Source organism: Monomorium pharaonis, chromosome 4, assembly GCF_013373865.1.
Source record: "Monomorium pharaonis isolate MP-MQ-018 chromosome 4, ASM1337386v2, whole genome shotgun sequence".
Lineage (NCBI taxonomy): Eukaryota > Metazoa > Arthropoda > Insecta > Hymenoptera > Formicidae > Monomorium > Monomorium pharaonis.
Window position 1 is genome coordinate 1615440 of NC_050470.1, and position 15805 is coordinate 1631244.

At 24.9% G+C, this 15805-nt stretch overlaps 1 protein-coding gene across 8 annotated transcripts; it reads left to right on the top strand.

The window, feature by feature from the left end:
• The first annotated feature begins 3337 nt into the window (after positions 1–3337).
• Positions 3338–15714, top strand: LOC105840418 (ammonium transporter Rh type A). 8 transcript variants are annotated; one of them, XM_012687338.3, is made up of 12 exons: positions 6371–6496; positions 7316–7400; positions 8060–8195; positions 8453–8509; positions 10994–11180; positions 11413–11563; positions 11857–12004; positions 12163–12381; positions 12850–12932; positions 13089–13232; positions 13679–13850; positions 15188–15348. In XM_012687338.3, exons 2-12 carry the CDS (start codon positions 7392–7394, stop codon positions 15346–15348), a joined length of 1467 nt encoding a protein of 488 aa, XP_012542792.1. In that variant the 5' UTR covers positions 6371–6496; positions 7316–7391. The 8 variants fall into 8 exon arrangements, with proteins under 8 accessions (XP_012542794.1, XP_012542792.1, XP_012542791.1 ...); XM_012687337.3 differs by having other exon boundaries at positions 6372–6502; XM_012687339.3 differs by lacking the exon at positions 6371–6496 and adding an exon at positions 6501–6633.
• The last annotated feature ends 91 nt before the right edge of the window (positions 15715–15805 follow it).

A 15805-nucleotide genomic window follows, 5' to 3' on the forward strand; every position in this document is an offset into this window, starting at 1 on the left:
TTGTGTTTTATATTGTATATTTTTGATTAATAAAACAACTGTAGAAAGAAGCGAACAAATGACCAGCTGACTCGATGCAACTGTCACAAATTGCGACACTTTGGGGAAAACTTCAGGTTGAACTTACGAAACTTTGGAAAGTGGGGCGTTAAATCCTCGTTATCGTTAAAATTAATTCGACCTTACGGCGTCACAACTTCTTGGCATATAACACAGCTCGTGCAATATAAGCGATTTGTCGAAAAAAACCATTATTGTGTTATAGCACTTTAATCACGCAACCTGTTTATTCTAGATTGAGCCAAACAATTAATTCATTTACTTCACTTGACAATAAAGCAATTACAAATTTCTTTTTATTTAATATATCTGTTAATGAATTTGTAAGTATATTTATAATAAGTTTGTATACATATTATAGAAAATTTTATAAATATTAGTTTTTATAAATAATGCATATAAAATAATTTTTTAGGAAGTATTTATTTGAATTTGTTTTTAAACATATTATATTTTTAATTTTCTAAAAACTATTGTTGTAACATATACTTATAAATAATTTAATGATATTATTATGTAGAGAACATTAAACTTAATTATAATTTAAAAACTGAGGATTTACTTATGGCAGCATTATATGATGGATTATCAAGTTAGTACTAATCTAGTATAATACATACTTTCTTAAAAATTTAACTTTTATTATTTATATACACAATATTTTTTAAAAATATGCTTTGTCAATGTACATACACATGTACATATATATTTTTTATTTTATTTTATTATAAATTGTCTAATAAATTCTACTTTACTTAAATTTCACTTTAAAGTTAAATTTAACGTAAAAAATAAACAAAGGAAAATCAAGTTGATGGGATTAGGTAATATCGTGTATCATCTTTAAGCCAGCAGTTAGATAAATATCGATTTGTTTGATGGATTGACATACAACAATTTTGTACATGCCGTGCTGAGTTGTTTTGCTGTCTATCTACGCCTGTACGAGCGTGATCAGTCGATTCGGAGGAGAATTTGATCCGCAGTTGATCAAAGGCGATGCATCCCGAACCGTAGGAGGGCAAAAGCGCATTCAAACTCGTAGCACGTATTCAATTTTTCTCTTGGAAATATCGGTGACACGACGGCAGTACTGCGACGGGATATTGTCTCTCGAGTTAAATGCCGCCTCTCGAACTCTTGTGCAAACTCACATTCGGCGGATTTTCACACGACAATCGCGATGTTCAAGTTACATGTCATCTGGATTTACGACGGTTGGCTGAAAGTGATAAACGGTGGCACCGAGAAATCGAGATGTTTGTTTTTTTGAACTTGTACTGTAAAATAATGCAGATCTTAACCGTCTTATTTCCACATTATAAAAGCAGGAAAAGAATTAAATTAAGGTAGATAACTTTCTGTTTTGTAACAAATTGTTTTTATTCATACTGGCGTCTATATATTTCTGGCGTATATATTTTATCAGTGAATTCATATAAGTCAAATTTTTAACTGCACGGCGCTTTCTATGCTATCATAATAAGAATAATGTTGACATTATGAGACTATTAACAAATTCTTATTGCAAAAGCGAATTATATTATAGAATTAGTTTACTTCTTACATTCATGTTTGTTTCAAAAGAGTTTTATTATTAACTTTTTTAAAGACACTGACATAAGTTACACGAATTGTAAGCGTTTATTGTGTATAAATGTGAAATATCCTTATGTGACAAATCGTTAATTACATTTTTGTTTCAGAATAGATAATTAGTTTCTTATTTTCTGTACTAAGGCCAATGTATTTACAGTCGATTTTTATTTCAAGACTGTCTTAAGTAATGTTTTAAGATGCTAAATACGGCTCTTATAATCGGCTTATAACATCTTGAGATATATTTAAGGTTAATCTACAGTGTGCTTTATGATTTCTTTTTCTTATTGTTTGTCTGTTACTTTTTTGCTGTGGACGAGCAATGTTATGAAAAATTATCTTAATGCCGAAAACTAAAAATTAAGACAATGTCTAAAAAATTTCATAAAATATTTTTGAAATTGCGCAAGAAATTTATATTTTAAGATGTTATTTTTATACGTTAATTTTTGGAATATTTTCAAAACATTGCGTCATTTTTTAGAGTTCAGTATTATGATGTTTCGCAATATTGTTCAAATTTTTTAAATTTCAATATTTTTTTATCTTTGAGACATTGAATATTTACTTTTTTTATCTTTCCATGCATTGTTTTATCAAAACTGGCGAGATAAAATGTTGACTAACTCCGAAAAAGAAATACATGACAAGAAACACATTATCGATAAAATAGTGCGCAAAAAGGCAAAAAACAATAGGCAAGAAGTGAATAGCATGTAACGAAGCACATTGTAGATGGGTCTTTAAGATGGTCTTAAATATAAGAACTATGACTACTGCGTCTAACTTATTGCGTAAACGTACCTCCGTAACATGGTTTTCAAAATTTTTTAATACATGAAGTGATTTCTAAGTATACAAAAATTTTAAAGAATATTTCTTGATTTATTTGAAATTTAAAAAAAGATCGTATAACATTAGTGTATAATTACTGAAAGATTAGTGTATTTATTTCATTTATAAGTTATTTAATTAAAAATGAGTAAATTTTTACTAATTTTAATGACTTTTTACTGATTGTAATTTAACAATTTCCTGTAACAACATTTACAATTTTTAATTTTTATTTTTTATTTTAACATTATATGTATTAAATTTTTCTGGAAATTATATTATACGGGAAATTTGTAATGATTTTGGTTGGACCGGTATTTATAGCCGATTTTCATATTTAAGATCACCTTAAAGATTAATTTAATTATATAATTATATGTGTATTTTTACATTAAATATTTACTTTGGTTGAGAAAATTGATGAAAAATATGAATAAACAATTTGATTAATAAAATCGAATTGATCTCTGATTTTAGAGACCACAGTTGAGGTCACGCTTTTATTTTCTCATGTACCTCCAAAAATACTAAACAATTTTATTCAAAAATTTCTTTTTTAAATAAAAGTTAATAGAATTATATAGATTTTGCGATTAAAACGGTGTATTCTAAAATAGTTAATTTTTATCCGGTTACACAGATTTTACACTGTGGATCATAGAATGTCAGATCGCGACTACAAATGGCGACTTGTTTGTCTTATGTTCGACATGCAGTCTAATTATATCGGTACATGTTGACCGTCGATTTCCCTGAGCAGAGCAAATCGATCGCGTGTCATCTGTCCACTGGCATTGAACTATTCGTTTTCTTCGGTCGAGTATCGTTTTGCTTGTCCTCGTGGTTAGACGTCCCGTGATTTTGTTCGCAAAATCAAATTATTCCTTGCCGATATCAGTACAACCTTCAAATTTCGTCTAATACTCGCGATGCAAAAACAATTTGTGTCAGAGAGACAGATCATTCTATGTAAAAACAATCTGTGAACATAAAAAAATTTATCAATTACCTTCAATATCCTGTTTTTTATAAAGCAGTTATACAATATAAAGGTAAGTAAGAAGTTAGTTTACAAATGAAATTTTATTTTCTTTTAAAATATCCGAAATAACATCCACTTTATAAAAAGATGTTACCATTTTATTGTTGCCGCTTTTCTGCGATGCTGATTGGTTCTTTTGCTGCGCTTACTTCGTGCTGCGAAAGTAACTATCATTGCAATTGAATTTTACCAGCTATCTTTGTATAGATGGTTTATTTTATAATCGTTGCAATTTATTTAAAAAGTAAAAAATAAATTTTTTCTTTAAAAAGCCATGTAAGTGATTTTATTGTTGACAGTTTTTCGCAAGAAAAACGAAATTAAAAGTACTTAAGAAAAAATAAGAAGAAAAAAAAGAAGAGTAAAATAATAGAAAGATTGTTATTGTTTAATTGTTATATAAATTTTGGAAATTTATATCTGACAGTATGAATATTATAGAATATAATATCATAACAATAATTTTGTATAGAGAAAACGAAGAATATTATAAAGAACAATTTAACTAGAGATATCAAGAGAGAGAGAAAGACAGAAACACAAAAAATTTTTTTGACTTCGTCAAATATATAATTTTATCATATTTTTACTTTTGACTCTCTGCAAATTTGTTAATGTTTATTAAAAACTGCCAACGTTGAATAAATTATATTTAATTTGTTATAATTAACATTAAACACATTGAATTTTGACAGCTGTCTTTAGAAATTAGAAATGTTAATTTTATATGTATTTTTTGAACATTAAAAAATAATATTGTATGAATATTTTAAAAAGATTGTATATACGATTTTGTCGAAATATTATTAAAATGTTTTAAAAATTATTATTTCCAAGTTATGATCAAAGTTTATTATATCTTTTTAGGTTTCTTGATGTATATAATACGTTAAATATGACATTTAAAAATGTTACATTGTTATTGAACATTATTGCAACAATATGGTAGTAATAATTTTGTGATAAATAGGAATATAAATTCTCAGATTAATTTACAAAATTTTATTAGATTATTTATGTTTTTGTAAAATATAAATTATACTATTTACATGAATGTTTATTAAATTCGAAATATTAAAAGAAGACAATATAATAATCTTTTATAATTTGAAAGACTTATGATAAATTTAAAAAAATTAATTTTGTTAATAGCTTTATATAAATATAAGCTTATGTGGTAGAATTTATTTTTTAAGTTTTTTCAAGGACGTATACAATTTTAACCGCATTGAGTGCTTGCGTGTAAGCACTGTTTTATTATCAGAGACAGTTTCACATTCTCATCCTTGCACGCGCAGTTGATGTATAGGATGTTAATAGATAATATGTTTGTATCGTTAATAGATAATATGTTTGTAACATCAATCTTACTACTAAAAAATAATTTTATTTATCTATCACATATTGTTTTATTATATATTAGAGAAAATTTTGCAACAGTCTTAAAAATTAATTATATTGTCAAATTTTATAAATATTTATAATGTTGTACCCTACGCTTGCATAATCTTGTTTATTTATTAATTATTTACCTATCAATTTATAATCCATATATATAATATAATACCTTTATGTGAGCAATCTTTTTGACACATTCTTTCATAAGGTAACTATAAATAAACTAAATTTTTTATATATTCATGGAGAATAGAAAGTGATAAAGTGTAAAATATTGAATAATAATAAGACACTATCAACCGATATTGAAAACATAACTTTATTAAAAATAAGCTTTATTTAGATCGTTGAATTTTTTACTCATATCATTTTATATATCTGTTCAAGTTCATCAAATTGCACACCGAATAAATTTTTTATTTTAAAACATAATTATAAGTTAAATAAAAATACAGTAAATTATGATATTAAATTGATAATCAATTTAAGAATAATGCTAACAAACATCTGTTATTTCCTCTCTCAAAATATTGTAAAGAATTTTTTACAAAAAATAATATTTCATCCAGAAAACAAATCTGGAATTTGTAAAATGTAAATAAACATATAAAAAATACACTGCGTTTAATAAATATTTTTATTTTATTGCATAAAAATGGTAATATAAAAATGATGATATAAAATATAAAAATAGATATATTAATGTATGACGATATTATAACAAAAAAATTAATTTTTTCTAATTAAACAAAAAGAAAAGAAAAAATAAATAATAATAAAATAAAATAAAGTTACCAGAAGAAACCGAAAAGAAAGTTACTAAAATAAAACTTTTTAAAATTTATTAAACAAATTATTATAAAACAAATTACTAAATTAAATTATAATAATATAATAATAGTACAATAAATTATAAATACTAAATATTTATATTAATTTTATGAAAGTTTTTTAGTAGTAATCTTAGTTAAGCACTTTTTAAATTTAGTTATTAAATTGTTAAATAGTAAAAAACGATAAAAATTTGCATATTAATAGCAAGTTTTATAATCATAATTTCTTTAATACAATATATGTTATAACATATGCTACAGACAGTATTACATAACGAAAGAAGCTGGTATTTAAAAAATATGTTGAAATTATATGATAATTATACACATTTAAAATATTTATGTTTTGTTTTTTTTTTAAATAAATTATTACAAATGCCAGTTTTAACTTCATGTTCGTGATAATTTGAATTCACATATGTAGAATAAATAAAAAAAATTCTTTTATTTATAAACAACAAGTATTTCATATATTTATATTGTTGAAATAACAAGGCCGTTCGAAATCAGGTAAAGATGACAATTGTTATCAATTCTCTGTAGCTTGGGGTTCATATAAACAGGAATGATGATCATGGGATGACCCTTAGTATGGGGTATTTAAACGAGGCTTAAACGAGGCAGAATGATTTGCGACATCGTGCGACAAGCGACGTTTCCCACGTCGACCACGGCTCACTAAGAGTGAAAATCAGATCAGAAATTGGATAATAACTTTACAGTTATTACTGTACTTGTAATACTATATTATAATTAATATTATAACATTTAGTGTAATAGTGATTCAGTTCCACGAGTGACACTTCTATTAAAATCTATAAGTGTGATATCCAATAAAAATTATGCGCGTACTTATGGTGTGACGAGGTCAATGACATTTGGATTTTCACAATTACATTCAAATTGGGACATTCTGTATTGCACACACACACACACACACACACACACACACACACACACACACACACACATATTCATAGAAAGATAAACACAATAGTATATATAAACTTACTTCTATACCCAGTTAAACCGATACAGATTATTCAACAAAATTATTTCCACTGCTGCTCATGTCTTATCTGACCATTTAAATTTGCTATTTCAATTTAATTAATCTTATAAAATAGCATTTATTCCATATTATTGAATATGTGAAAGAAATATAATGTATGAACTAAAATTCTAATCTGATATATAGATATAAAGCAAACGATATAACAAATGCAAGATATGTGCAAATATATGAGACTTTTTTACAAAAAATAAATTTTTTATTTATACATTTATATATGAAGATTTTTTTCTATTAATTGTATGTAAAAATTGTTGATATAAAAATATTTTATAAAATTAATTAATAATAAAATAAGTTAATAACAATACTTAGATAACAAATGTATACATTCTTTACTTTTTACTTACGTTTTTTATTAATTTATTACTATGACAAATAAAAATTAATTTAGTTTTATATCATTTTTCGTGTCTCTCATAAAATTTAACGAGCAAGTAAGTCAGCAAAAGTGAGCGATAAAATATATTTTTTCAGTGAATGTGCGAGACAGAAAATCATCGTTGTAAGAGGCACGATTGACAATTTGATTAACTTGAATTATCAAAATACGATGGGAAAGGTATCGTACCGATTGATATGCAAATTACTGCTTATGGATATTTGCCCATTCATAATGTATAAAATTTATAATGTATATGAAAAGTTATGGGTGTGCAAAGTACGTGTCTTCTAAAGAATATTACTTTAGACTTTTAAATAAGTTTACCAATATAGAAAGATATAAGTAGGCAAATATTTATGAGCAATTAAACATTTTTTTATAACATTAAAAAATGTTTATCTTTATTTAACAAAATTTTATTACATACCTAATACCTCCTTACAGATGTCGAATAAAAAAAATAATAATAACATAATAAAAAAACAGAGAAACTTTGTAAATTGGTTGACAATCTATCGAGGAAATCAATTAATCAAGTTATAAGCGCAAAAATCAAACAGTACTAAAGTATTAAAATATTATAAATAAATAAATAATTTTATTCTTTCAATTAAAAAAAATTTTAATTAAATAAAAATAATAATAACAACAATAATACAAAAAGTAAAATAAGAAATTTTTAAAAAATTTCTCTTTTTTAAAAGTTAGCTATAAATAAAAATTTGTGTTACCATACTTATCCAAAATAAAAATCTTTGATAGCAAATTAATAATTAATCGTAAACAAAAATAATTGTTTTAAATATTTAAATAAATTTTTCTTTTTTTTTTTACAGATAATGTTCTCGGCTGTCACTGAAAAACAGCAAGTACTGGTGCTGTTTCTGCTTGAGATCATCTTAATTGCGCTAATAGGGACAATGATGACGTATGGTCCAGAAGCAAATGCTAATTTGCTAAAAAATCACACTGGTTAGTGTATAACACATATATGTATATTATACATACACATATAAATGCGTACGTGTATATGAACTTTGATTATGTTATGATACAACTTACATAATTAAGACTAGGACACTGTTTAATATTTATAAAAAAATTGTAATTGTAAAAACTTTAAGAGTTTGTTTTGTCAATAAGTAATCTACTTTTTCAATTTTTTAAATGTATTTTATTTACTATATACAGCTTCCACTGATTAAAATAAATATTAATTATACTTGTAGGTAATAAATCCGCACAAACCAAGAAACCTGAAGATGATCCATTACGAGTTTACCCAAGTAAGTAAATCAAGTTTACTCTAACTATTTAGGTTTGTTTTTGGTAAAAAAAAGAAAAAAAATGATGAAGAGAAAGGAAAATAAATATAAGAAAAAGAGACAAAGTATATTTGACAATTTTTGTTTAATAACAAAAAGTTTTTATTTATTTATAAAATATTGTTTAAAAAATATATTATTTTATCTTTATTATGCAGAAAATACAATAAAAAATCGAATCTGTTTGTCATTTTAGACACAAAAATATTAAGATAAAATAATTAAAAAGTTACTTTATCAAATGTTTTATGAAAGCTTATTAAGATAAATGTTTTATTTAAAGCAAAATAAGTTTAATCCGAAACATTTGTTCAAATGACTAATATTTCTCCAATCAAAAAGTTGCATAGAAAAATTAAAATAGAATTTTTTATATATGTACATATATTTGTGCGTTGCACAAAAGAAAAGAAATACACTTTAGCATTTGAATAACAGAGTTATGGGTCGGGTCTTCTGACCTCTTTTCTTTGTTAAATATTGCTATAATGTGTCAACAGATTTGTTGAAAAGATTTTATTTGTACATTTAGTCATGGAAACAGTTTGTCTCCAACGTTTGTCAGTGAACTGTCATATCAACGTTTTTTCCAATTAATGGTATACCTGAAGTATTAAGTTTATCATTGAGCTTAATGGATCTTCAACTACGTAATCTTTTTTCAAGTAACATACATTAATATAATCAATAAATTATAGCTATTTTAAATAAAATTAAATAAAGATGTTGTAAAAAAAGAGATTATTGATAAAATTTTGTATTAAATTAAATTACAAATATCTAAAAGGTTTTTTTTTAATTGATTATATAAAAATTATTTTTAAAAGAAGAATTATGTCCAATTTTAATTAGTTTATGCATATGTTACTTCTTTTAGAAATAATTGTGATTACACAATAATTGTAAAATTAATTTATACAATATTAATACAAAATTAATTTTAGTGTTTATATTTATATAAAATATAACAAAAATTTTGATAGACTGCGTTATAATTTTAAGATTTAAGATTAACGTTAATCAGAAACTTTCATTTTCAACAAATTAAATTCAAATGCGTTGAAAAGAAATCTCCACACAAAATACGAAAATGTCAATAACAATTTTTTAAAAGTGCACGAAACACCACGCAATACGATAGCTTCGTTGGTACATAAGTGCCACACAATGTTGATGTGCGATGGACGAGAACGCGCGATCTTGCTTCTTTTTATCGAGGGCTTGTTGTTATGTGCTTTTCTTGCTATATATGATTACGCCCCCGAGGCGGATGCCAGCAACCGACAGAATAGCATCGCACCTCATTTAAATGGAAAATCGAACTCTCTATCCGTCAGATATATATGTAAGTTCTGTATTGATACTGTAATTTCTCACTATTTTCTTTCTTCTTTTATTCCCATTTTTTCTTGTTTTTTTATCTACTATCAATTCATCTTTTTGATATTCTATCTTTTTCATATATATACATATATATTCTTGAAAAAGAATTTTTCAAAAACATATATAATATTGAAATTATTGAACTCTGAAGTAGTGCACAAAGCATTAAAAAAAATTTTAAAGATTCGTATGTTTAGCTTACGAATAATGCATCAGTAATGTTACTTTTGTTTGTTACATAACAAATAAGATAATTTCGTTATATGTGCACTTACGAACAAAAACTTATTTTATCAAGTATTATATTCACTATTATATTTAAGAATAACAAATTATATCTCAAAAATTTATAATATATATTACTATTAAAAATACAAAATATTTATTGCCTTCTTTTTAATTAAAAAAAGAATTCTAGAAAACCGTTGCATTTATGCCATATTTTAGAAGAGTGAAATTACTATACATATATAAGATATAAGGTATTTTGATAAATATCGGTATTAATTCCTTTTTTCAATGAATAATACATAATGGTAACGATTACGTTTTATAAAAGTGACTTTTCCAGTTCTCACTTTATCATTATTTAAAAATTTGACATTATCACTAAATTGTTACTATAAAAAGAGGTAACGATAATAATGTTACAAGTAACACCCTACTTTTATTTCTGTATAATTCCCATTCTTAAATAATACGATATATATAATAGTATAAAATAAAATATTAAAAAAATAAAACAGTAAATAAAGTAAAAATAATAAAGCAAAAAATGTACAAAATAATAGCTAAGAAAAATTAAACTATAATACATGTAAATTAAAACTAAATGCACAAATATATTTATAATTATAAATAACATTTTGTGTCTTTTTAAATACATCTACTACAGACTTAATTTTTTATTGTTCATCTGCATAATCATACAATATCTATTTTAGATTATAACAAATTTTTACATAGATAAAAAAGTTATAATATATTTACTGTAATGAGATAAGCGAAATATATCGCTTCTAAAACACTTTTTTGTTCTTGGATTTGTCTAAAATGATACAGTGTATCAAGATGTTCACGTAATGATTTTCATCGGTTTTGGCTTTCTGATGACATTTCTCAAAAAATACAGCCAGAGCGCTGTTGGTTTGACCTTCCTCGTAGGCGCAATTCTCATCCAGGTGGCTTTAATCTGCGACGGCATAATGAATGTAAAGTTAGGCAACAAAGCTTATCTGTCATTAAATAGGTAGTGTGTTCACTATTAATATTAAATACGAAGATTGATATTAAATACTAAAAAATAAAGAAATTGGATAATATTTTTAATTAGTTTTATTTTGCAAATAAGAAAAGATGTAAATTTGGTTTCTTAATACTTTATTAATTAAAAATTATTATTAAAAATAAAATTAGCCTTTTATACAAGAGAAACTAAATAAATTTATTTCTTTATTATGTATTATTGTGGAATTTTTTAGTCTTCTTAGTGCTGATGTTGCTGTCGCTACGCCGCTTATTTCTATGGGAGCAGTTTTAGGCAAAGTGACATATATGCAACTGGTGTTCATGGGGATAATGGAATTGATTATGTTTACCATTAATAAATATGTAGGCGAACAACTATTTATGGTAAGTCTAGTATTTCTAGTTTTACAATCAGAATAATTCAATCATAAACTATAGTGAGTAATAAAACAATATTTCCAATTATTGATTAGGTAAAAGAACACTGATATGATAAAGAATCTACAAAATATATATCTACAAATGTTTTAGATTAATGAAAAATAATAATCAAAATAAAATTGAGATCAAATAAAAAATTTGAAAATAAATCCACTCTTTTATTATAAATATATGACAAAATATATTTTTTTTTCTAAAAATATATTTTATGAACTTTGTTCACACACATTTGTTAGGCCGTTGATGCTGGTGACAGTATGTTCGTCCATGTGTTTGGCGCATATTTCGGATTAGCGATTAGCTTCGTACTCGGAATGAAGGAAAAACCGAAGGAATATGATCTGGAAGGATCGTCATATCAATCAGATGTTTTCGCCATGATCGGTAGATTTCAAATTAGCTATTTCTCTATAATAATGATGGAGAGCGACTTTTAGTAAAATTAGAACTTTCATCTACTTTTTAATATAATTTTATTGATTTTTTAAAGATTTAACCGCTAAAATGAGATAATAAAATGTTTTATGAATCACTATCTTCAGGTACGGTGTTTTTATGGCTATTTTGGCCGTCATTCAATGGCGCTGCATTGACAGGAGATGATCAACAGCGGGCTGTAATCAACACTCTGTTATCAATATCCGCGAGCTGCGTGATTACGTTCGCCGTGTCTGCATTGGTTTCCAAGGACAACAAATTTAACATGGTACACGTGCAAAACTCGACTCTGGCTGGAGGCGTAGCTATTGGCACAGCTGCAGGTGTATATGCTAGACAATTATTCACTCTTTATAATGTGTACAAATCTATATTATATTATGAACATTATATAAATATTAATTCCATATATATTTAGGTTTACAATACTACATTATAATTTTTTAATAATTAACATATTATTTATTTTAATTTTGAGTTTCTTCATATGTAAATGTTATAGGAGGTGTAAACTCCTTTTTCTTTTGTTTTAAATATGTAGTGCATTATTCATGTTTATTAAAATAAAGAATAGAGAATAAAAAAAGGGAATAAAAATAATATATAACATAACTTTTGTAGTCATTTTGCAGGAATATTGCATTGTTATAAATACGTTGTATTAAAACGTGATAAAATATAAACACTTTTGTCTAAAGAGAGTATTTTTAATTAGGATTATTGAATTATCTCATTCTCTTGTTCAGGATTCAAGTATGCTTTCTCTAATTCAGATTTCTCAATGCACATAGGTATGATGTGTGAACCACTGGGTGCTCTGATAATCGGCGCTGTATCTGGTATAATTAGTGTCTTAGGATACAAATATCTTACGGTAATATTATCATATATATATTTTATTATTATATACATATATGTTTTAAGATCATTTATTCATGTTTAAGATCATCATAAATTCAAGAAATATATTTACTATTTTATTTCTAATTAATTATTTTTATATCAATTTTCTTATCTCTTTTTTTTACAGCCAATTATACAGAAACATCTTCATATCCATGACACTTGCGGAGTACACAACTTACATGGGATGCCAGGAGTTCTAGCTGCATTTTTTGGTGCGCTTATGGCAGGCTTGGCTACGGAAGCCACTTATGATTATTCTCTGTATGAAGTACGTAATTTCGCCGACTTGAATTAATCATTTCATCGTTTACGTGTAATAAACTCTCTTGTATGTTTCTGTGTGAAACGATAATTTGACCATAGTGATTTTTAATAATTTTTACAGTAATTACCGCATAGAATTCCGTCAGTATAATAAAAAAATAATAATTATTTTACGCATATTATCTAAATTAATTACTTGGAATATATTTATTGATAGTACGAAAAACTGTATATACTACATATATGACATGAACTGTATATACTACATATGTGTTTTGTTCTACTTTTTATTCGCTTTTCATTAAAATATGCACATTAAATTTCATAATTAAAAAATGAAATAATTGAAAAATAAAGCTTTGATGATATTGCAAATTTAATCCAAATTTATAATTTTTGTTAATTTAAAATAACAAAAATTAACGTCTTTAATAATATATTTATTAATAGATCTTTCCTGCGCGGGCGCCAAGTGCAGAAACTTTCAAATTTAGTGAAATGCGAGATTATAATTATCGAATATCAGCGGGATTCAACAGGACGGCATATCAGCAAGCTGGATATCAATTACTGGCACTGGCAGTCACCCTTGGGATCTCTATTGTTTCTGGATTAATAACAGGTACTTCTAATTAATGTTTATGTCGCATTTTGTAACAAATACTAGAAAAATAAATAAAAGATAGCTTTAATTTTATTAATTAAATTTTGAATATAATTTCTTATTGCAATATTATATTAAATTATTAATATAAATAAAAATATATATAAATTTCTATTTGTATGTCAAAAAAATAATTAATTTGTTATATGTATTTGATAATATAAACATACTAAAACTTATTTTTTTTTAGTGCATAAACATAATTTAAATTACATACATCTTGGAAAAATCAATTTTACATCAATATTTGCAATGATTAATATTTGTAGTCATTTATTAATGAAGAAATGTAAAAAATTCAATATGTTTCATTTATCTTTTAAATATAAATTGTGAAATGTAAAAACTATATTTCTTTTAAGATGTATCACATAAAAAAATTACATTTTTTTATTTTAACATAATTTTATATAGCTGTAATGAGATACTAGAAATTATCTACTTTCTCTACTTGCAGAAATTATCTACTTTCTCTACAGCTCGCACTTTTTCTTTTCTTCATTATTTCTTTTTCTGCTTTTTTCTCTCCTATTTCACTTTTTGGTGTTTCTTATTTTCACATCCTTTTTTCCCCCCCTTGTTTCCTTTCCCATTTTGTATATTTTTCCATCTTTTACTATTTTTTCTTTTTTCTTTTTATCTATCCCTTTTTTCCTTTTTATTTCTCTTTTTCTCTGTCACTGTTCTTTTCTCTCAATTTCTTCTGTTTCTATTTTTACCTTTTTTTGATAAAAAATCAACGCAATGTTTTCTTAACTAAATTATATAAAATCTAAATCAAGATCAAGAATTCTAAAGCGTGGGATGTATGTACAATTATAATACATTGCTTTTCTATATATCAGTGTATATTTTTTACAACAATCGTTAATTTGATTCTTTGTACATATAAAAAGTTTAGTTGGTGTTCCGAACTTAATTTAGACCTTTGTGTTAGTAAATGGCCTTTATAGTGGCCAGCGCTTTAAACTCATATGCAGAAAAAAAAGTAATATAGCCAATAACAAATGTAATTGCGGGCTGCCAACTACATAAAATACTCAATACAATAATATTTGCTGTTAATGCAAGTACAATGTTGATACTGCAATAACATATATTATTGTATTAAGTATATCTGTAGTTGGCAGCCCGTAACTACATATCTTATTGGATATATTGCATTTTTTTCATTGTTTTTTAATTGAATTTTATTATTTGTCCGTAGATAGATTAATTATTTTTTGCTTAATATAATATAATTAATTTTATCTTTTATTATTTTTATATATGTATGTGCGTGATATAACTTATAGGTTTATTTCTACGTACGATGTTTTGTGGATGGCTTACTGAGCAGCAGAAATTCGATGATGCGGTTGTTTGGGAATTGGAAGATGAATCTCAGGTTGAATTTGGAAAAAATCGTAATGATAACACTTGTCCCAATGATCATATAGCTATGGGTAATATTTAATATGTGAACATAATACCCAATTTATAATAAGTAAAGTGCGCATCTCACGAAGTTATTAAGCTTGCATGTAAATTAGTATTAAGTAATCTGTTCTAATGTATGTATAATTAATTCTTACTTTATAATAATATTTTATCATATTTTATATGATTAGTTCCCGTTTTTTTTTGTTTTTATTTTTTTTATAGAAATCGGATTACAAATGCAAAAGATTATTATAGTTTTACGGCACTAGTATAGATTTTTATTTAATTTTTTAAGTACTAATACGATTAAAGTTGACAGTAAAAAAAGTATTTCTATATTTTATGAAAAGTACATTTATGTGTAAGGAAAACAAATATTACAGAAATAAAATGTTTTCACAAAAAACGTATTATTTACGTTTATATGAATATATTAAATAAGATAATTTGTAACATTTTTCTTTTTTGTGAATATAAGCAATGTAATAAAT

Excerpts from the sequence above, each read along its gene's own strand:
- LOC105840418 (XM_012687336.3), top strand. The coding sequence starts at position 9,183 with ATGGATCTTCAACTACGTAATCTTTTTTCAA. Across the intron at positions 12,933-13,088 it reads TAGGATACAAATATCTTACG|CCAATTATACAGAAACATCT; the intron begins GTAATATTATCA and ends TTTTTTTTACAG. Across the intron at positions 13,233-13,678 it reads ATGATTATTCTCTGTATGAA|ATCTTTCCTGCGCGGGCGCC; the intron begins GTACGTAATTTC and ends ATTTATTAATAG.